The 23915-nt window shown below is 45.1% G+C and overlaps 1 protein-coding gene across 1 annotated transcript in view; it reads right to left on the bottom strand.

The window, feature by feature from the left end:
* Window positions 1-9812: 9812 nt before the first annotated feature.
* spon1a (spondin 1a) overlaps window positions 9813-23915 on the bottom strand; it is an 80674-nt gene continuing 66571 nt past the window's right edge. Inside the window, exons 8-16 of the mRNA XM_076992510.1 lie at window positions 19549-19750; window positions 18476-18616; window positions 17891-17966; window positions 17385-17567; window positions 15267-15437; window positions 14884-15051; window positions 14456-14620; window positions 11704-11967; window positions 9813-11432 (exon numbers count right to left, since the gene is read on the bottom strand). Coding sequence (XP_076848625.1) covers window positions 11269-11432; window positions 11704-11967; window positions 14456-14620; window positions 14884-15051; window positions 15267-15437; window positions 17385-17567; window positions 17891-17966; window positions 18476-18616; window positions 19549-19750 — 1534 coding nt within the window. The 3' untranslated portion in view covers window positions 9813-11268. The remainder of the gene's footprint in view (window positions 11433-11703; window positions 11968-14455; window positions 14621-14883; window positions 15052-15266; window positions 15438-17384; window positions 17568-17890; window positions 17967-18475; window positions 18617-19548; window positions 19751-23915) is intronic.

Below are 23915 nucleotides of genomic sequence, written 5' to 3'. Positions count from 1 at the left end.
AGTATAAAAGACACCTGCCCACAACCTCAAACAGTCACACTCCAAACTCCACTATGGTGAAGACGAAAGAGCTGTTGGAGGACACCAGAAACCGAATTGTAGGCTGGGAAGACTGAATCTGCAATAGGCAAGCAGCTTGGTGTGAAGAAATCTACTGTGGGAGCAATAATCAGAAAATGGAAGACCTACAAGACCACTACTAATCTCCCTCGATCTGGGGCTCCACGCAAGATCTCAGCCCGTGGGGTCAAAATGATCACAAGAACGGTGAGGAAAAATCCCAGAACCACAAAGGGGGATCTAGTGAATGACCTGCAGAAAGCTGGGACCAACGTTACAAAGGCTACCATCAGCAACACACTACGACGCCAGGGACTCAGATCATGCAGTGCCAGACGTGTCCCCCCGCTTAAGCCAGGCACATCTGAAGTTTGCTAGAGAGCATTTGGATGTTCCAGAAGAGTATTGGGAGAATGTCATATGGTCAGATGAAACCAAAGTAGAACTATTTGGTAAAAACACAACTCGTCGTGTTTGGAGGACAGTGAATGCTGAGTTGCATCCAAAGAACACCATACCAACTGTCAAGCATGGGGGTGGCAACATCATGCTTTGGGGCTGTTTCTCTGCAAAGGGACCAGGACGACTGGTTCGTGTACATGAAAGAATGAATGGGGCCATGTATTGTGAGATTTTGGGTGCAAACCTCCTTCCATCAGCAAGGGCAATGAAGATGAAACGTGAGGAGATCTGCATGGAGAATGGGCCAACATACCAGCAACAGTGTGTGCCAACCTTGTGAAGACTTACAGAAAATGTTTGACCTCTGTCATTGCCAACAGAGGATATACAACAAAGTATTGAGATGAACTTTTGTTATTGACCAAATACTTATTTTCCACCATTATTTGCATTATTTAAAAGTCAGACAAAATGATTCTCAATTTTTTTTTTCACATTTTGTCTCTTATAGTTGAGGTCTACCTATGATGTCAATTACCGGCCTCTCTCATCTTTTTAAGTGGGAGAACTTGCACAAATGGTGACTGACTAAATACTTATTTTCCCCACTGTATACTGTAGCAAAGGGTCAAGCGTAGCAAAGGCTGAGATTTCTGAAACATGACATGTCAATGGTACTTGCCAATATCCTTTAAACCAATCAAGTCTGGAAACAAATCGAACAGAGCCTGTGTGGTCTATGCAGTCCACCATCCTGGGTATCAGATAAGAGTCCGATACAGCGGCCAAGTTAACATTGTGATAATCTGTGCACAACTGAAAGTTACCATCAGGCTTGGACACCAACAGGCACAGGGAACATCACAGACCAACACCAGGGACAGCAAAACACTAAGTTTGAGCAGCTGAAGGAAGGTGCTGCTTCTGTACTTCTGTGTAAGGGTTTGTAAGGCTAGTGAGTTCAGAAGGGGAGCACAGGGCAGATAGTTATGGCAAATATGCAAGTCGTCTTGCTCAGGTGTATACTCACTCAGACTCAAAAATCTAGTACACAGGGGAGATCCCAGAGTAAGCAAAAGCCCAAGCAAACGATCATTAAATGAACGTACAACTGCTTTCCGATCATACCAAATTTTCATGTCAGCTTGTGCAGACACCAGTTCTTCCTGGAAATCTCACGAAAAGCACTTAGCTGCTTACCAAGGATTTCAAACTCAAACAAACCGAATTAATACTGACTGAGCAGCAATAATGGAACAGCCCCATCCCAGTCTGTCGTAGTCATAACAAAAGGTTCCCAGTGTTGTCTTAAAGGTCTGGTGAAACCTTTCCAATGCTCCTTGGGACTCTGGATGATGAGTGCTGGTTTCTTGGTGTTCCACGTTTCCATGACAACTTGTGCTTGTTGAAGTGTTTCAACATGAAGTTAGAGCCTTGGTCTGATTGTATGCATTTTGGCATGCCAAACGTCGTGCAAAACTATCAAAGCCTTGACAACCACTTTAGATTTCAAGGAACGCAAGGGAATAGCCTCAGGGAATCTAGTGGTAGCACATAAAGATACGAGTTACCTGAACGGGTTTTCAGCAGGGGTCCTACACAATCGGCTAACAGTCTTTCAAACGGTTCTTCCATAACTGGTATTGGGTTTTCCTTCCAACTGACAGGTGTGACAAGAATGACAGAATCAAGCCACATTGCTATTTATAGAAGGCCAAAAGAAAGGCGATAGAACTGCTCAGCAGTTTTTCTAACACCTAAGTGACCAGACAGTGGATGTTTATGGGCTAAATGCAACACGTGACCATAAGGATTTAGGAACAATCATTTGATGTATGGAATACCATCCATCAGTAGGATTAGACGGAGACCAAGTTCATGTCAATACACCATCACATATGGAGTGACGTTGCTGCTGGTTTGGGGTGCTGGACCTCTTCTCTGCTAGGTTGAAGTATGGTACAAGGTTTTTGTCCAACTTCTGCACAGAAACTAAGGCGTCTCTATTCACACACACTGCAGAGCAAGGAGGAGATAGATCCAAGTTGTCCAAGTCAACAGGTTTGGACACAGAATCACTCACGTGCTTGAGCACGAGTCAAAACACAAGCATGACAAACTGCAGGCGCATCAGTCATCATGGGACCAGATGTGTTTTCTGGAGGGTGATCTACCTCTACAGGTAAAGGAAGTACACCGCCACCCGTCATATTGTTTCCCAGAATTAACTAAACACCACACACCAGCAAGGCAGAACCAACAGCTATACCTACCATGACCACAACCCAATCAAAATGGCGGCCACTTCCTACTCACCATGTGCACACAAAACCACCAGTATATACAGTTTAAGGAGCAAGAAAAAACCAGTCAATATACCAAGTAACCAAGTCATACACAGAATAGCTGTATCAAAAGTCACCCCCTCTCTATCTCACAATCACACTTCTCCAACACACTACCAACACAAGAACTGCACAAATGAGCTGCCTGACTGCCTTTATCCCTGACAGCCGAGAGCAGAGACGTCTCCTGATTAGCCCACTTAGCAGGTTATGATTTTCCCAGGGGTAGCAGGGATTCCTGAAGCGGAACATGGAGAGGACTGCCTTCCTAAAACACAGCTTAACACACAGCTTAACACACACACACACATGAGGAGATGAACATAACAGACTATAACAGACCAGTGCATTATCCCTCTGCTCCCTGTGTTCCTGAGTGTGTTATGCACTGATCTGAATGGCAGAGCTTGCATCCTGTTCAACTGTGATCTATGCGTGCACCGGTAGGAATCACTGGGATGATCCAGTGGGCTGCCTGCTAAAACAGCTGCCTTTAATCTGCAGTCACAGTGCCCGTCGTGTGCGGTCAGCGACAAGATGTTGGCGTGTGTGGCCCAGGCGGAGCGATGGGCTCGCTTGTCTTCATTGCTACTGGCAGCAGATGGATGAAGCATGACGTGTGCAGAAGTTACTTAACTGCTGATCCTACCAAAGGCATCACAAGTCCCTGGGCAGTACTTCCTCTTGCAAACAGAACGCCCTGAAACCTTCTGCTCAAATGACTGTAGCTTTCCATGGTGAAAATGTGGAATTTATTTGACTGGCAATGCCAGTTGCCCAGTCTGAATCTCCTGCATTTCACTTATTGAATTCAGAGCCGATGAAACCCAGGAAACGAGCATGAACTTAGCACGGTGGTCTTACACGACTGGAGGGACATTGTTGGGGAAGAGTCACTGGTAGCTGCACAAATGTATCCTGAAAAAAAAAAACTTGCCTTGACTGCTTTGGGGCATCTCTATTTATCAGAGGAATTCTATGCAAATTTGTCATGTGCAATCATCTGCAATTTACATATATTTGCACTCAAGATTTGCACTCAAGAAAATGGAATGCTTTAAGGCAAAACTAAAAACATTTAACCTGCTCTTAACCTTTCCTCATGGGAGCAGTTTAAATTGATGTAGTTTATGAAATTGTCTATTTTTGAAAATGACAATAACATTTTTTAAAATATTGACATATTCACATATTCATAGCATTATCTAAGAAAAAACACCTTGTTGCTCCCTGTAGGTCTGCTATGAATCAAATGTATTTTTTATCTTGGTACATCCGTATTTGTTGGGTCTGTGGACTCATTTCATTTTACTGCAACGTTTTTGACTTTATATATATATAAATAAGATAAACAGATATGCTAAAGCTATCATCAAGGAGAACTGCAGTCAGGGTAATCAGATCAAATAAAGGCCCTACATTAATATCTCAAGACTGCAGACTCACTGAGATGATAGCATGTTAGCACACAGAGTCATTATGCACTATTCTGTCCTTTTAATACCTGTGGGGACGAGCAAGTGTCAGGAGACAAGCAGATCCTGTCCACTGTGCAAGACGCACTCGTCCCCTTCGCTGATCCCTTCCTCGTGTCCTCTCCTCACTTCTTTTGTAAGACGGGCTCGAGGCAGGTCTCCATTCCTGCCGCTCTGCCGAATTTCAACACTGCGCCTGGATCGCACGGGGCGGCGGATCGCGCATAAACACTCGCCGCGCTTTGAGGAAAGGCGTTGCCACGGAAACACAGAGCGATGGTGCGAGGCGCGAGCAAAAACGCTGGACCGCACAGAAGACGCGGCGACAGAGCTGGGGATGGGGGATGGGGGGGGGGGGGGGGCTATCTGGCCCAATAAGCCTTCTCTCAGCACCATGGGCAGTACCTCCCCGACCTCTTACCCTGCAGCCCTGGTCCCTTCATCTGAATGATGTCTGACACAAATTGGGACTTTCTAGAACGTCAAAGAATGAATGAATGGTAGCAAATAAATGCTTGTTCTGACAGATCTGGAGTGCATCATGACTGTTTGAGCGTGTGTGGGGGAGGGGTGATGGGAGCGGTGATGGGAGGGGGGGGGGGGGGCGAATTCTTCTTCTCGGCGGCATGATTCACACATGCTGGAGCCCCGCGGCGTTGCCATGACAACGTGATGCTTGCTGAATGGATGAGCATCAGGCGTGTGGGGGCTTTAATTGCTTCATCGGGAGAGTCTCTTGTGTCTGTCTCTCACCATCCTCATTTACCACGAGCTCACACTCATTGCCTAATGATTAAGCATGTGCTCCTGTCAACCCAGTGCTGCCATAGAGCAAACAGAGTGGGACAGCTCCTTTCACTGTTAAACACACATCCAGCGCTATTTACAATCCTCCCGGAGTGGTTCTACACGCCAGCCTACAACCTGAACCACTGTCAGACACCGGCACTTAAACTCAGTGGACTCGAGGTCTATGATGACAGTAGAGGGTTTATTCTAATTCCAGATCGCTGAGTTGGGAAGACTGAACGGCGTCCGCCGGTCCAGTATCGGGGGCAGGGCAGAATCCGGGAGGTACAGAAGCATCAGGCTTTGGTCTAGAAGGTAAACGCAGTTCGATAATCAGGGAGACAGAAAGGCTACTGGCTCTGATACACATTACTGGAATGCTGGCGAGAGGGTAGAACGGCATCAGGTGTGCAGGGTTAACCTCCACGTGAGGCTGATCAGACCTGACCAGATGTGTCACAGCACCCGAGCTTCTAGACTGCGTGACAACATCCCAGAACATCCCAGGATTGGACATTAATGTGACTTGTGTCATTTGTGAACATACGTGCAGTTGATACAACTTAACACGGAACACTGAAATCAATGATATCAGCATGTTTACAATGGATACTACGAATGTTTTTATGGAATCTTACTATCAATCTGATTCATTTTACACTAAATAGTATAGGAAAGGTCTACACACGCCACATTTGGAAGGCAATTTTTTGGGTGGTTGTACATGCATAGTTTGTGATAAAACACAGAGAATAATTCAACATACATGTCAATACATTTGGTGCAGAATGTTTTATTTCTGTTTTTATTAATAATAGTATGGACAAAAATCAGAAGTCTAAGAAAGAAAAGAAACATTCTAGTAATTTTCCACTGCAATACTGAATCAAGAAGTAGAGGAATATCTGAGATTTCACTAACACAAAGACGCAGAGATAAGTGCGCATGCATGCATACACACACACACACACACACACACACACACACACACACACACACACACACACACACACACCATCTTTTATACTCAGAAAATGACTTCTCTTGTGCTCAGAAAATATAGTGTTTAAATGAGCTTCTGTGTAGAACAGCATTTGGCATTAAGAGAACAGCTTTTAATAAATGACCACAAGACTATTTAATTCCAGTGACGTAACTAGAACATTACCCGTCTGTGTGCACTATAGCACTGTTTTAATCTTTGATATTCAGAAGACATTGAACCCATCTTCTAGTTCATTTCCCCATTTCTAAATGTAAATGTGCCATATTTATCAATTGTGATTTTCCAATTGACCGCAAATGAAATTTGTTCTTCACATTTACCCATCTGGGCAGTGAGAACACACACATACACACACACGTGATCACTAGGAGCCTGTGCTGCACACACACACACACACACACACACACACACACACACACACATACACACACACACACTAGTGATCACTAGGGGGCTGTGGTGCACACACACTAGTGATCACTAGGGGGCTGTGGTGCACACACACACACACACACACACACACACACACACACACACACACACACACACTAGTGATCACTACGGGTCCCAGAGCGGTGGGCAGCCCTATCCCAGCACCTGGGGAGCAGTTGGGGTTCAGTGCTTTGCTCAAGGGTACTTCAGTCATGGCCTAAGGCCTGGGAATCAAACCCACGACTCTCCGGTCACAAGACCAGTTCCCTAAGCACCAGACACCACACCACTCTTAACACAGTTTGCAATTCTTTTGTCAGTATTTTGTTGTCCTGTGCGCATGATAAACAATCCTCCTCACTGCCAAACCGCCAAACCTCCTCAGTGTCTCCTTCAAAACTACACTGGGACTATTCAGCTCCTCCTTAGTGGGTCTGCACATAATATATATAATATCTTTATATAAGCACTGTAAGCACTGAATTAGTACTACCCAATTCTGTGTCATACAGGTTTGCTTCTGTTCCACTATCCAGTGTTTTTCTTTCAGAGAAGATGGCTTACAAAAGAACATAATAAGCTGTCAACCTGCAAACAGAGAAGTTTAGTTCGTTTTCTTTGGATTCACTTTCACAGCATAAAACAATCATCTTCCAGTCTTTACAGGGGCAGTAAAACATATGGTGGCTATTGTAGCACCAGCTCTTTCTCATCCTTTCTAATATGGTAACGGCACTAAGTTTAAGTCAGCATTCATTCTCATTAGTGTCTTGGACATGAAATGACCTGTGTGCTTGGCGTCTGCCAACATAACCGCTCAAGCGGATAGAGGAGCAGCAGGTGCCTTGTGCTGAGCTCGGTCGAGCTTGTAAGATGAGGTGTAATTCGTTGCTTTAAGCAACTGTGGATTCAGTCAGAGAGACAAGCTGATTGTTAATCAACACTATGAAGTGTGTTGTGATTATTTGCAGGTCCCTCTGATTAAACATGAGCTCTTATCATGACACACAAGTACTACAGACCACCTGCAAGGGCTCATTCGGCTAGGTAATGGACTTTAATACTGTTCATCTTATCTGTTTGTGTGTGTGTGTGTGTGTGTGTGTGTGTGTTTTAGAGATAGTGAAAGAGAGAGGGAATTAGAGACAGAATAAGAGGTTACAAGCAAATGATTCAAATACACTCTAACACAGCCATACTGTAGGCTAAGAAATAATCACTCCTCGCATTTCTGAGTTGTACTGCACAGGATTAATGGGCAGTACACAGAATTTGATGTGGTGATGGTGGCATAGAGTCCACAGAACTGAAGCAGCAGTCTGGACTTGGACCGGCTCCAACAGCACAATCCTGGTCACGGACACGAGCTGTAGAGAGAGCTGTAATGTGTGAGGGAGCAAGACTACCGGCTGGTGGCAGGAGGCCTGGAGGAAGTATCAGCGTGGTTGTAAGTAGCTGCTTAATTACTTGCAGCAGGACGCAAGCGATCATTTTAATGTGCTCTGTCTGCACCTTCCTGAAGTTACAAACCTCACAAAAAAGTTGCATCTAGCCACTTTCCCCATCAACCTACAGCTGAATCACAGCTCTGTTTCTGTAGCATCCACTTCAGTTCGCTTGTCGGTAAATGACTGGATTTTTGCAGCGCATTAAAAGACAAAGATCAGCATTAAATGGAAGAGCAGGTATCACCCTGAGCTCCGTCTCTCTTTCATTTCAGATGGTCTCGACACTAAGATGCTTCTGGGAAACAGGGCTCCCAGCAGTCCAGACCCATTGTGCGTATAATATTCCCCAAGTGTCAGCAGTCGTGGTGGAGACATTTGGACTAACTGCATGGCGGTGCTGAAATGACGAGCTTCCAGCGGTTCAGCGCCGGTGTCAGGGATGTGCTGACAGTCAGGCAAGCAACACCGGGGCCTCCATCTACTCAGGGAAGAGTGACAGCCCCCAAACTTTAACCAATCAACTGTGAGTGCAGACCTGCTGTCATTGGTGCTGCAGTGGTGAAGCACCTGTGAGATACTGAAGAAAGATAGTGTGTGTGTGTGTGTGAGAGAGAGAGAGAGATAGATAGGGAGGGAGGGAGAGAGAGAAAGATAAATGCCAGAATGAACCAAGCCACTATCATTGCATAGTTCACCCACACACACCCCTTGCTCTCCAAAAATGATTTCAATGAACATTTAACACGCATGTCAACAGCATATCACCATGACAATTACCAGATATGCTCTGCAAAGGCAATGTGAGTTGTGGGGTGTGAATAGGGTTTCTTGTTGCCATAGTGACAGAAAAGTACACTGGCACGTGAATAATGAATAATTCACCAAAACCCTAGATACATGCATATACATCATCATAATCACCACAGTCAACATTATAATCACCATTGTGGAGAATGTAAAGGCATGGTGACATCCATATAGCTGGATACAGTGAGGTTAAAGATGTCCCTGTGTCTTCTGTGTCACTCAGTGAAGTCCTCCACACATCAGTAGCCATTACTGCAGTCATCAGCAGGCGCTAACACTTTAGGGAGAGAGAGTGAGCTCTTACACAGGTGCCTGCTGAGAAAAGACTTCAGTGAAACAGTTACACATATTAATAGAAAATAGTGCATGGATAGACAGGATGTTGGAATTATATATATATATGCCTCATTTCCTATTTCAATCTTTACCTTAAAATATTTTTGTTTGTTTGTCTTTGTTTGTTGTAGAATACAATACAATCTTTGTGCTGTTTAACAAATGCAATTTATGGTGTGACCACAGACTTGCTCATGTTGTATCTAAAGCAATGTGAGATTTTAGCGTAATATTAAGAAGCAGAATTTGTAAAGAGCCCCTGTACCTTAGAAACGTTTAGTGCAATGTATATGTTACTATGGCAACCACATTCAAAGAATATATGAAAAAAATGATACCTGATAGTAATTAGAGTTCATTGGTAAAAATCCTGTATGTATTTTGTCCTTCCCCTTTTCCTCGACCACGTGATCTTGTCTACAGCACGAGTTGTGATACGTGAATTTTAAAAGTTCTCTGTCGCCATCGTGTGGTTAGTCTTTGCAAAATGCACACTGTCAATTTTTTCCTCCAAATAAATTTGTTTATTGCGCCATCTGGTGGATAACAATATGAAACAGATTAAATCTATTGAAATGCTGGTATTGAATGGTGATTAATATATATATATATATATATATATATATATATATTTTTTTTTTTTTTTTTGTTTATAGATAATACAAAAAAAATAATTAGACACTTTGTCACATTCACTTTTATTGTAAATCTGGAATATTCCAAAATATTATTATCAGCATAGTAATTATGTTTTTTTTTTTTTGTTTGTTTTTTTTTTGTGACAGAGGGAGCACAGTGAAAGACAACAATAAAACATCTACACACCACTTTGGTTCTTGGATTACACTCTCGAAAAAAGGTCTGGGGCCAAACTGGGAAATAAAGGAAATGCACAAAACCAAAAGCAAAATGGCATCTATGTATTACAGGCAGGATAAAGTCACAACAGATTTGTCTCCTAGAAAGCACATTCATCTTCTGGGGCTTAGAAAATGCTGGAATGGCTAATAACCTGTGCTTTCATATGGGGATATAACACATGAAAGGATAAAACTACATTTATTAGTCTATCCATTTCTATCTATCCATTATTTTTTTCTTTTAAGAATATCATAAAAATTCCATTTTCTTTAAGGAATATCACAACTTTAACACATATAATTACAGTAATCTTGCAAAAAATGAATTCTATATTCAGTGCAGCTACTTTCTGCACATGGCAGAACTACGTCTAAAATTAGTAACAATTCAAAATTAAATTAAATAGTGACGTGTATTTTCCACTGTTCACTCAATGGCTGAAAAGGAGAGTGAACATGCTGCCTCTAAGAGAATTAAGTAAAAAAATTTTTCTTCGTGCTGTTTCACCAGTAGAATGCCATTATGCTAATTCCTCAGAGCCCTGTTGTGGCTGTAAGCAGAGGACCTTGGCCCTGCGTTTACATGTTTATGGCTATAGTTACTTCTCTAGAGCTCAAATCAAGTGTTGCAGTCAAAAGGTTGAAAAGGGTATGTCTATCAATCCTGTCCCATTCCCCTGTGCAAATGTGAAGAAAGTTTCAACCACTTCAGTCCTTTGATAGCTGTGTGCCTTTCAAAGCAGTGGTACAGAGGAGTTTAATTAAGTTATGTTCTTTAAATACAATAAATGCAATAAAAAACAAACAAACAAAAAAAACCTCAAAAATGCTTCAGTACGTTATCAGTCTCTTATATCCTGTAAATGGGTCAACAGGGGACTTATGCTATGAGAATTTGCAGTGGTTTCACTTCTGTTTTGGATGAGTGAGTATTTTTTGCTGTTGTTTTTTCAAAGGAAATTATCCTTTATATGCCATGGTCTACATTGTGTAAAATTCATCTTCTGTAAATCCCACCAATTCGGATCTAATCAATGGAATAGAATTTTACATTCTTTAGATATGAATGTAGTAGAAATTGAACAGTATTTCCACAGAAACTCTAACCACCTCTCTCTTGTTCTTTTTTTCTGACAAATAATGGGTTACTATACTAGAGTCTAGTAAAAAAATAAAAATAAAAGCTTAAAAATGACCAAACTGTTTCACCATGCCTGCCCTAAACAGAGTGCACTGCATCACTGAAAGACAGTGATCAAATCCAGTCTCCCTGCCAAATTATGTACCATCCCATAATCCCCTGCTGCCCTAGCAGGGATGAACATTGCAGGCACGGATCTCCTTCCTGTCCTTGCAGCTGGATAACTGTGAGCTCCTGAACCTCTTCTTGGCTGTCATTAGCCTCTCCTGGATGCCCCCTCCACACAGCTTGGTACAGTCCGTCCATCCAGACCATGGCTTCATTTTGCAGCCTTTTAGGTAGAGGTCACAGAGAAGAAAGGTGACAGTTTAAGTCAACCTTGCGTAAATTCTACTGCAATATTCACTTACATTTAAGGATGCTGAAATTCACAGACAGAAAACCACTGATGTTGATAAAAAAAGATGTCGGCACGGTGATGACACTGAACAAAATGGTGAACGGCAATGCTGATAATGGCGCAGAGAGCGGCAGCGGCAGATTAAAGACGGAGACCCGCTGGACAGCAGCCGGTACTGGACCCTGTGTACTGGACTACTCACCTGCCAACTCCCCCGCTGCCTCCTCCCTGCCCGGGCTGCTCTTCCTCTTGCGGGCCTCTTTGCGTCTCTTCTTCTCCTCGCTGTCGGCGGCGCCGTGGTTACACTTCCGGACCTTGCACTTCCTCCTCTGGACGGTCTCGGGGCAGGGGTCGCCCCCAAACTGCGGCTCCAGCTTGATCATCCGCGTCCGGATCATGTGACCCTTCCCGCATGACTTGTTGCACTCGGACCACTCGGACCACTCAGACACCACACAGTCTGAAGCTACAGAGAGAGAGAGAGAGAGAGAGAGAGAGAGAGAGAGAGGGGATGTGAACCAGATAGACATAAACACACAGAGAGAAATATACAGATAGAGAGAGAGAGAGAGAGAGAGAGGGAGAGACAGAGAGAGAGAGAGGAGGTGAACCAGATATATATAGACACACACAGAGAGAAATATACAGAGAGAAAGAGAGAGAGAGAGAGAGAGAGAGAGAGGGGAGGTGAACCAGATAGACATAGACACAGAGAGAGAAATATACAGAGAGAGAGAGAGAGAGAGAGAGAGAGAGAGAGAGGTGAACCAGATATACATACACAGAGAGAAGTATACAGAGAGAGAGAGAGAGAGAGAGAGAGAGAGGGAGGGGAATGAACTCAGTGTAACCATCTCCACCAATAAAACCTCAATCAGGAATCAATCATTTGATAAAATGGCAGGGCTTCTTCTCCAGGGTCTGCTCTACGTTTACCAGTGGCCCATGATAATTGTGGCTAACCTAATAAACTATCCGACTGGAATATTAGTGCAAGCACTGGATATCAAACAGTTTGGAAGTGCACTCTGAAATATGTGGCACACAGCTCTACTATTGAAGCAGCCATACCTGGCATCCATTACATGATGGCATTGAACATGTCTTATCCTCTTAATGGTAGCTGCCAAACGCAGAGCTTGTTTTTATAAGACTCACAAATCAATAAATAAATCATATTTAGTACTGTGTCTCTGAGCAGACACTACTGTGATGAATGGAGCATCATGACAGTAGCAGAAACCTTCAGGTTAGCCCGAGCTTCACATCACATGCTCTGGGGTGTCGGGTTGCTTATATATAAAAAGGATTGGACGTCAAAGGGCTGCCTGATAAATTATTCTACAGAGAACCATTTGCAATGAATCCTGATTGAGGCTTTAAAGATGACTCGTCTTGATCTCAGTTACATTCAAAACAGTTGGAGTTTAATAAAAATTAATGTTCATATTCACTTAGTTCAGAGAGCTTAATTTTTTTCCAATTTAAATTTAGGATTCAAAATAAATTTAAATTGACCTTCCCTGACAGACTGCATATTTGACTGCATATATTGCAGGACCTGATTGCTCTGTAAACCCTCTGATTAGAATTCATCACCTAATGTGTGATAATGTCAGAGGTGCATCTGCACATGGATAATGACTTATGTACATTATCTTCCGGGGTTTAAATGTAAGTACAGCTCTGATGTTTCATTAAACTGTTCTGCATGGGCATCTGTGTGTATTCATAACACCCAGTGAGTATGTAATGGTACATGTGTGTGTGTGTGTGTATCTGTGTATCTGTGGCTTGTGCTGCACGGGGTGCTAAGTGTGATGGTTGAAGCCATGTGCAAATAGATGTGAGTGTCCAGATGTGTTTAAGGGCTTACATGGGTTTGGGTGTACAGGTGTGTGTGTGTGCATGTGTGTGTGGGGTCTGGGTGTACAGGTGTGGGTGTGTGCATGTGTGTGTGGGGTCTGGGTGCACAGGTGTGGGTGTGTGCATGTGTGTGTGGGGTCTGGGTGCACAGGTGTGTGTGTGCATGTGTGTGTGTGGTCTGGGTGCACAGGTATGTGCATGTGTGTGTGTGGTCTGGGTGTGCAGATGTGAGTGTGTGCATGTGTGTGTGGGGTCTGGGTGCACAGGTATGTGCATGTGTGTGTGTGGTCTGGGTGTACAGGTGTGTGCATGTGTGTGTGGGGTCTGAGTGCACAGGTGTGTGAGTGTGCATGTGTGTGGGGTCTGGGTGTACAGGTGTGGGTGTGTGCACGTGTGTGTGGGGTCTGGGTGCACAGGTGTGGGTGTGTGCATGTGTGTGTGGGGTCTGGGTGCACAGGTGTGGGTGTGTGCATGTGTGTGTGGGGTCTGGGTGCACAGGTGTGTGTGTGCATGTGTGTGTGTGGTCTGGGTGCACAGGTATGTGCATGTGTGTGTGTGGTCTGGGTGTGCAGATGTGAGTGTGTGCATGTGTGTGTGGGGTCTGGGTGCACAGGTATGTGCATGTGTGTGTGTGGTCTGGGTGTACAGGTGTGTGCATGTGTGTGTGGAGTCTGAGTGCACAGGTGTGTGAGTGTGCATGTGTGTGGGGTCTGGGTGTACAGGTGTGGGTGTGTGCATGTGTGTGTGGTTTGCGTGCACAGGTGTGGGTGTGTGCACATGTGTGTGAGGTCTTGGTGCACAGGTGTTTGTGCATGTGTGTGTGTGGTCTGGGTGTACAGGTGTGGGTGTGTGCATGTGTGTGTGGGGTCTGGGTCCACAGGTATGTGCATGTGTGTGTGTGGTCTGGGTGTACAGGTGTGGGTGTGTGCATGTGTGTGTGGGGTCTGGGTCCACAGGTATGTGCATGTGTGTGTGGGGTCTGGATGTGCAGGCGTGTGCATGTGAGGCAGTGTGTACGTGTGCACAAGGTGCAGGTACACGGGTGTTCCCAGGTGGGTGTGGTTTCACGTGGTTTCACGTGGACTCACGGCACTCTGGCAGCATGCACTTCTCCATTTGTTCCAGGTCCTCGGCACATTCGCCCAGCTCGGCGGGCGACTTGAGAATGCGCTGACGCGTGCGCGTGCCCTTCCCACACGTCACACTGCAGTCGCTCCAGTCCGACCACGGAGACAGCAAACACGGGATGGTGTCTGTCAAAAAGACATCTGTCGCTATGGTGAAAAACATCGCTGGAACATGCTGTCAAAACAGAGACACGGCTGTCCGCTCGCTCGTGTTCTGTAGGATCTCCTGACGTCTGTTCGTGGAGACAAATACCACGGGGCACTTCCATCCAACGACTTTGCAAAGAATAAAAGTGAGCAGTGCACTGCAACGATGTCTGAAACCTGCTGGTCTGTGTCACAGTAAAAATGTGTGTGTGTGTGTGTGTGTGTGTGTGGTTCTAACTCACGGCACTCTGGCATCATGCACTTCTCCACGTCCACCACATCGGCCCCACAGACGGAGCCGTCGGACGGCGGCATCTTCACCATTCGCTCCCGTCGCTTCAGGCCCATCCCACAGGTGGCGCTGCAGATGTCCCACTCCCCCCACTCTGTCACCAGACAACTGCTGGGAGCTGCAGGGGACACATGGCGGTAGAAGGGCTGCTAAACGCCAGAGATAACGCCACGCACACCTGCACCCACCAGCACCGGGCGCCAGCTTATGTCAGATTCAACAATCACCCTTGGAAATGACAGCAGCGAGAAAATAAACATATATATATATATTATATTTTTTTCTTCCTCTAAATCACTGCAGAGAAAGGACGTCCTGCCCTGCGACACTCACAGCAGTCTTCGTTGACCACGCACGGCTCCGTCTCCTCGGTGGGGAGGGTGCAGGCAAAGCCATCCTCGGGGAACTGCTTCACGTAGCGCTCTCTGGAGCGCGTTCCAGCGCCACACGACACGCTGCACGGAGACCAGGTGATCCACTCTGACATCATGCAGGTAGTGGTGTCTGGGCAATCGGAGGACAGAGATCACGCAGAGATCACGCAGAGATCACTCCCCCCAGCTTCACTGGAAAACTGCACTTCTATGCTTTAGCAGGATTAGCGCACAAATCCAGTCATTAAATCAGGTCAGTCATCCCCACTACACTGTGCTGTAATAGGCCTGAATCACGCAGCCCATGTTCAGCACATCAGGGGCTGAACGTGTTGAATGTTTTAGCCTTGCGTTAAAAGTGCAGAGACTGTGATGAGTGGACACACCCTCCACCCTCCAAGTTGCAGCAATTAGCACAGCAATCCAATGTACATACAGTATGTGCAGATGTCTGTAGGTACGTTTGCTTGCTTGTTTCTTTCTAAAAATGAAAATAAGTGAAGTTGAACTATGCTGAAGGACAAAGCAGTACTACTCACACCCCCCGGTCTTTAGACTTTACTAAATGACAGGACTTACTGAACAGATCTTGATGCTAACTGAACCATTACTAAAATGCCAGTAAACATGTCATCCCTGAGGTCCTCTTCATCAGCCCAGCATCCCTATCAGAGATCGATAACAGCTCTTAATGGCCCATTAAGGCACGCTAAGGACTGCATGGCCTACCCCATCGCTGGTGATCACTTGTCTTTGACAGTAGTAATCAGCGCAGCACAGTGCAGTAACAGCAAAGCACTCTGGGAAACTTTGCTAATGCAGAATGACAACCAGATTGTTGTGTCCTGCTGAACAGCACTAGGTGAGGGTTTAGCAGAGATTAGCAGAGCTAATCTGTCAAAAGAAAGAAAATATGAAAGAAAGAAAGTGTCAATAAATGCTAGGTGACTCCCGCAGGAGGTGGGATGCTAATATTAGTCTTGTGCAACAAAGCAGATTTCCAACTGCATACAGTATATTAATCTCTTCCTCCTGCCGTTCCATTCTAGAAAACCCAGGGTGTCGTGAACACTACTGGCCAGCAAGTGTGCAATCAGGCCGGGGCCCTCACTGATCTGTCTCAGCAACAAATGAATACTGTATACAATCATCTTTGACCTTTTAATGTCTCAGAGCAAAAGTCAGTGCAGCAGCCTGTAAAAGCGTAAGGCGGAGACTCTGCCGTGATGTACTGGCTCTGTCACCTCATGAAACCCTCTCTTGTTATTACTCCAGGACATTTTGAAAATGTCCTTCAGTAAAACATGGCGACCCACGAAGTCTCATTCACAAGCTTTTGAATACTCTGGATGAAAGGGAAGGAGCTGCTGTACACGAAATGACCTCCAGTCATCCAGAGGAGTGTGCGTTGAATTTTGGAGGCAGCGACTAAGCTGAACTGCACTGTGAACATGTTGTCTTCTTTGGAAGGGGGCGTAGAGCGAGGGGCGTAGAGCGAGGATGTAGAGCGGGAGCGTAGAGCGAGGGCATAGAGCAGGGGTGTAGAGCAGGGGCGTAGAGCACAGGTGTAGAGCGGGGGCGTAGAGCGAGGGCATAGAGCAGGGGTGTAGAGCAGGGGCGTAGAGCACAGGTGTAGAGCGGGGGCGTAGAGCGAGGGCATAGAGCAGGGGTGTAGAGCAGGGGCGTAGAGCACAGGTGTAGAGCGGGGGCGTAGAGCGAGGGCATAGAGCAGGGGTGTAGAGCGGGGGCGTAGAGCACAGGTGTAGAGCGGGGGCGTAGAGCGAGGGCATAGAGCAGGGGTGTAGAGCGGGGGCGTAGAGCACAGGTGTAGAGCGGGGGCGTAGAGCGCGGGTGTAGAGCGAGGGTGTAGAGCGGAGGCATAGAGCGAGGGCATAGAGCGAGGGCATAGAGCAAGGGTGTAGAGCGAGGGCGTAGAGCGAGGGCGTAGAGCAGGGGTGTAGAGCAGGCAAGGGTGTAGAGGGGGCGTGACAGAGCAGGCGAGGGCATAGAGCAGGTGTCACGGAGCAGGCGAGGGCATAGAGCGGGCGTCACAGAGCAGGCGAGGACCCTCACTCACCCTCGTCGCTGCAACCGGGCCCCATACAGGGCTCAAAGTCCTGGGTGTGGGGACACGGCACGCTCAGGTCCAGCTGGGCTTTCAGCATTCTCTGCCTCATACGCTTGCCCTTCTCACAGGTGGAGGAGCTGCACGCTGACCACGGGGACCAGGTGGAGTAAATGCACGTCTCAGGAGTGTCGTCTGGCGGAGAGGAAAACGTGATGTGAAGAGAGAGTGAGCATGGAGCAGCAGGGGAGGACAAACGCTGGAGTTTCTATAGCACGTTTTAGGAAAGTCACTTTCCTGTAGGCTATCTCTACTTTCTTATAGGATGCAGCACCAGCACCCAAATATATGCAAAAGTCAAACTAGAGGGTGTTTGGTGCACTATATAATTACCTCCGGCTCCAATACATTCACATAAAAGCATGCACACACACACATGCTCGTGCTCACACACGCACGCGCTCACGCACGCACGGTTTGTGATCTAGGTTCCTGTGAAGGTGATGGAAAATCCAGACCTTCCTCTTTCTCCTCCTGGGCAATGTCTGCCACTATGTCATCCACATTATCGGGCACGATGTTGCATTGCTCACCCTGCAGACACAAAAAACCCACAATGTTTACCACGTGATGCTCAAATCGAATGATAAAGCCAGCAACTGTTCCAAGAGGCTGACTGAACTCTTTACAACGAGTTCCGCAATACCCACAACCTTTATGCCAGAACTGTTCTTCCGAATAAAGCCGGGTGATTTTGCATATCTGATCTGGGGCTTAATTCAGCGAGCTCAGCACTGGTGTGTCTCCAACAGTGCATTGATTCTCTTCCACCCACCCAGAGGGAGGTATTAATATCTTATATGCATCTGTCCTCAGACAGCAAATACACATGTCTGCAATAACAAGTGGGCGAGCGGAGGCTGAGGCCATCCCGGTCCACCAAGCAAACATAGTCCACAGACATTTAAAACAAAGACTGTCCAGTTCCTCCCAGGTCTGGACATCCTGCTGCAGGGATTCAGCAACCTCACCATCAATAGCTGGAGATTTTCCTTTATATTTGAAGCACACAATCGTATTTACAGAGCAATGGAAGGACAAACCTTGCGGGCAATTCTCTCCACCACCACCCTGGCTACGGGTGTTATAGCACCCCCCTCTGGGTCATAAAACGGGCTCTGGGGGTGGTCCAAACTGGTCAGGGGGCGTATCTTCTCCTGGGGCACCGTCGCCTTGTTGGGAGACTGAGCAGAGCATGCAAATCATGAATTAATGTGCTAAAATTCAAACGGTAAACTTAATAAATTGCTGTAAAAATTAATTACACCCTCTTCTGATATTTTGCAAATGCTAAATTCAACGGTCTGATATTTTCCACATTCATTCGGGCATTTGGGCTTCCCCTTTGAACATCATCTGTCTCTGTGTGAGCGTTAAATCCCATTATGGAGCACAGAGTCACTTCTCCGCAGAGCTGCCACCATGTGCCTGTGGGCTTCACACGGGAAGATTTGCTCTCATCCGCAATGGCAGGGCCTGTGACAGGGGGACAAATCTAGCACACGCAGCCAGGAGGGCCCGACAAATTACACACGTATCAGCTCCTCGCTGAGAGTGGCCAAACGTCTGCGGCCTGAGATGATAAGGCATGTGGCTGAAGGCACGAAGCAGCCGGCAGCCCTGCAAGCAGGATGACAAGGTAGGAGGATGGGAATTCGATCAAAGGATCTTGTCTTTTATCCACAGAATTGGTTCTTTTATAATAATGACTAGATTATATATATATAAACATTATATGTCTACATGACTATTAGCCATGGCTAAAGATGTTTCCAAAGGAGGCTGAATTACTGAAGTGTAATTCACAAAATCCATCATGCCAGCAGATGGCAGAGTCATGCTGTGATCATGAATACCTTTGTTGTCCAAATCCTTATTCATAAACTTCCATTTGTTCGTATAGCCTTCTTGTTTTAAAACAAAACAGTTTCCTTCTGCTTGTGTGTATACTTGAGATTCTAGTCCACATATTAAAACTCCAATAAATAACCATTTTCCAGGCCAGACCCCCCACCCCAAGACCCATGAGCTCTTTAACTGACAGAGCTTCACGGAAGAGCTTCCTTAGCCAGCCTCAATGCAACCAGCAAGCTGTCCCTAGTCCATGGACACTGACCTCATAGGTGAGCCCACTGTCGGTGCCCGCGTCCCATGGAATCATGTCCTGCACCAGCTTCTGGACCCAGCCACACTCCTTGGTGCACAGGTCCTCAGCTGAGAGGCCCACATTCCAGTCCGGGCTGGGCCCCAACATGGCCAGGAAGGACATGAGGTGACGTGTGCGGTCCACGGAAAACTCAGCCGAGGGGGCAGCCCGCCTGTGGACCGGAAGATGGGCGAAGTGGGACCGCACATGGGTGTGGAAGAGGACAGGAAGATCGAAAAAAAGGTCAAAGGGGAGGATGGAGAGGGCAGCCAGAGAACGAAGCACAGAGAGACGGTGAATGAGGTACAGAATAGCAAAGAAGAGGAAGGAAAGAGAGAGAGAGGAAAAAGGGAGGGAGAAACCAGGGAGAGCAAAATAAACTGGAACAATTTCAAACTGTAGAAAGAGAGAGAAGGGATTTAAGTCTCTGTGGATGGCCGTTGGGACTGATTTAAAAGATAGCGCCAAAATCAGGCCTATATTATCTAATCAATAGATAATTCATCTTATGTAGTAATTGCACACCGAGGCCTCCATCTTTTGCTCTATCTCATCAGAGCATGTTGTTGCCATTGGAAGCACTAACGTGGCTCCCGCTCTGTGTAATTGCATTAGTAATGAGAATAATTGCTATGTGATTGGAGATCTCTGAGTGGCAGCTTAAAGAGAGCAGGCTAAGCGATTTTATTATTAAAAAAGTTTTTAAAAAGGGGTGATTCAAATGACTTGGAGGAGGTTATAGGTTATGGTAGAAAGAAGAATCTCAGGGCTGAAGTCTAAAAGCATTTCATTCCCTATTGGTGGAAAAAGGCCCAAAACACTCACAAATGATACAGACAATAAATGTATTTGTCATGCACTGGCATCCATTCAATCCGGCATCTTAAAGCATCTAATTCTGTCTTGAATCTGCCCTCCATTACAAACTCCTAACTACACTTGTACCTCCACTCACTTTATTAGGTTCCCTCATCTTAGTTTCATTTATCTTATAATATGCAATTACAGGCTATGGTCTACCCTATCCATCAATGGTCAGTTTCCAATGACTGGACTACAGCTACCCAGATATTATTTGGCCGGTGGCCCATTCTCAGCACACCAGTAACACGGCCATGCTAGTGGTACGGCTATGGATGTGAAGCTGGTACCGATTGATCGGGTTTCTACATGCATCACTGTCACTGCTGGTGAGAGTAAATACAACCAATTATGGAGGGCCAGTAGTTGCCTAGCATGTAATGTGCCTTAAAAGAAGTTAAACTTCTAAAATAAAAAAAATAAAAAAAGCATTTTGAACATGAATAAGACTTTGTAATGAATACACACATATAAATGCACATAAACTAACACATAGTGATAAAAACCTGTCAAAACAACACACCTTTTAAACCTGCAGTTAACACAGAAATGTGGTTACATTCTTTTCTTCAGGGCTCAGTAACCCACCGGTAATTTAATAATTACACCTTGCCTTTGTTTTGCCCCAGTATGGCTGTTAAAGATAAACCTAACACCTAAGAGATCCTCTATACTAAAATAGAGAATGAGGAAGAAAACACATGCTGTCAGCAGAATCATGGGGCCTGACATGTCACTACAGTCTTATTAGAGTGTGTCTGTAGGAGTGTGAACACTGGCGCTAACTCATTGTGCTCTGGGGATAAACCAGAATCCACAGAACTGCCTCAGATGTGACTTGCATCCTTAACATGTATATTCACTTGGTCCCAGAGGCAGTGATCACACACAGTACTGTGGTCTGACAGAAATACATCCAACTGCGTAGTGTATATCTTGACTTGCAAACATCAGATGCATACTGAGTAAATGTAGTTCATACAGAACTTTGTCCACACATTCATCTCCAGGTGCCCACACACACTCACACACAGACTTGCACACACACAAACTCACGCACATGCAAATTAATGCTTAGACAAACCATGCAGCTAATTTGAGACACTTCCTGCATTGACAACCCATTATTTCACTGTCTGCATGTCAGTGCACCGCTAATCAACTCTCCTCATGCCTTACAAGACGTCTGGAAAGTTCCAACAATTCTCCACCATGGTTCTCTGAGGAAGACCTTTGCTGTTTGTTTTCTAAAAATTCTGCTCTGAGTCATGGGAGAAAGAGAAAATGACAGAAAAAACTAAACAAAAAAGAAAGAATGAAATAAAAAAAACCCATTTTGAGAGTTTCACTTTAGATGGTAAACATTGTGGTGAAGCAAAAACTCTGAAATATCCAGCCTCCTTTTTCATGGTACTTTTAAAGAAAAGTCAGTGATTGTTTTGTCAGTCATGAAACTCAGAAATATCTGTTGAAGCTCACTATTCACATTCCTCTTGGGTAACATTTAACAACCTATTTAGGGACAACAACATTTCGGTGTTAATGTACCTCCCACAAAAAAGTGTTATAGTAGTCTCCAGTGGAAACTTAGCAGTTACCATGTAGATGATAATTTTGCACTGGGGATTTTGCTGTGAAGAAAGGTGAAAACTACAGAAAAGTAAAGCCCAGCAGAACACATTTGAGTCTACACGGACACTATACAGACCATACTGCACCTAACCCTGAATATCAATTTAATTGATTTTACTTTTTATGAACTTGAGCCAAGTAAGTGCACAAAAAGAGGAACTAAACTAAGATTTAAATACAAAAAATTAACAGAATTTTCATTTACCATTACAATAATAATAATAATATCAACAACAACAACAACAATAATAATAATATCACACTGTTGGTCTCTGCTAAAGGGAGAACATTGGGACTGCCTCAAATATGACATCCATTATGGAGGCGCCTTAGAATTATGCCTCTCCTGGGGTTATGGAATAGGAAGTGAGTGTGTGGAGCCTGAAAAGCCATTAAAAGTTTGTGAGACACACACTGGGGCCCTTGAGTTTAAACACTGCTGATTCAAGGACTAATGGGTGAATTTTGGCCAAGGCCACACTGGGGAATTGCCTGGACCCTAAGTCTGAGGCATGGTCATATCTTCAAATAGTTAAAATCATTTATTGATGATGCTCATATAATTTAATGAATCTTATTTTTTTTATCTCTTCTGTAAATCAGGTCTGTTCAAAAGGAAAGACAGCTGACCCGGCATACAATACATTCATCAGAGCCCCTGACGTGTAATTGGTGAAAGTCTATAGAATTTGGAAGTATAACGTAGGAGTTTTAATCTAAAAGGATCGTTTCACAAACACTCCATCTCCTCAAAATGATATCCATAAATAGTGAAGGCAAGTGAGGCTTCATTATTGTGAGCAGGTGAGCATGACCAGCTTTGGCGTCCCCAGTGTGCCCCCCATTCTGACCTTGAATCAGCAGTGTTTAAACTCAAGGGCCTCAGTGTGTGTCTCACAAACTTTTTAATGGCTTTTCAGACTCCACACACTCAGGTCCTATTCCAAAACCCCAGGAGAAGCATCGTTCTAGGAGGGATGTCATATTTGAGGCAGTCGCTGTGCTCTCCCTTTAGCAGACTGACAACATGTGATCAGGCAGGGAGACACGTTAGAATCAACAGTAATTAATCTGCACTCTCCATGGGTTCTTTACGTTGTTGCGTGGTCTAATCAACAGGCGGAGCTGCAGCTTTAAATAAGTTAATGTGACATCGTGATATTTAAGGGCCACAAGGCAGCCATTAACCTTGATGGCAAAAAAACACCTTTGGGTGACTCATCACTCACTCCTGCTCTCAAAACAAACACAAACGAATACACACATACACACAAACATTCACAAACGGTCTCAGAGATAGTTAACCCATATTGCCTGCAGGCATGGGTTCAGATTACAAAAGGGGACCACATACGATGAATGCACTCAATCACATTTTTTTTGCTGCACTGTGTACCTCAGGAAACATTAAGATTTGCAGAAATTGCAGGAGATTAGATCACATTTACATTGTAACTTTACATTGTGGGATGCAATACAATTCCTTTTATGTAAATGAGGTAGTGTGTTAATTGGACATCACAGATGTGATTGCTTCAATGCTCTCATCCCATTGAAGACACAGACACCATTCCATTTCAGCATGCCACAGAGGATGAGTAATTTTCTGTGCAAACACAACTGACTACTCACTACAAGCTCAATCTATCAAAGCTCATGGGTAAATAAGCACGAAGATAATGCAAATTTTTAGCACCTAGCACAGACATTTTTTTTGCAATCTTATCTGGGATATTTGGAGCTCAAATCTTCTGCTATGGTTGGACTGGACCATCAGATAAATACATTCCAAGGGGTGTTGCTGTTGATAGGTTTATTGCTGCTACTGTCATTGCTCTGGTAGG

This window comes from Brachyhypopomus gauderio, chromosome 2 (assembly GCF_052324685.1).
Source record: "Brachyhypopomus gauderio isolate BG-103 chromosome 2, BGAUD_0.2, whole genome shotgun sequence".
Lineage (NCBI taxonomy): Eukaryota > Metazoa > Chordata > Actinopteri > Gymnotiformes > Hypopomidae > Brachyhypopomus > Brachyhypopomus gauderio.
This window is presented reverse-complemented; position numbering and strand designations above follow the sequence as displayed.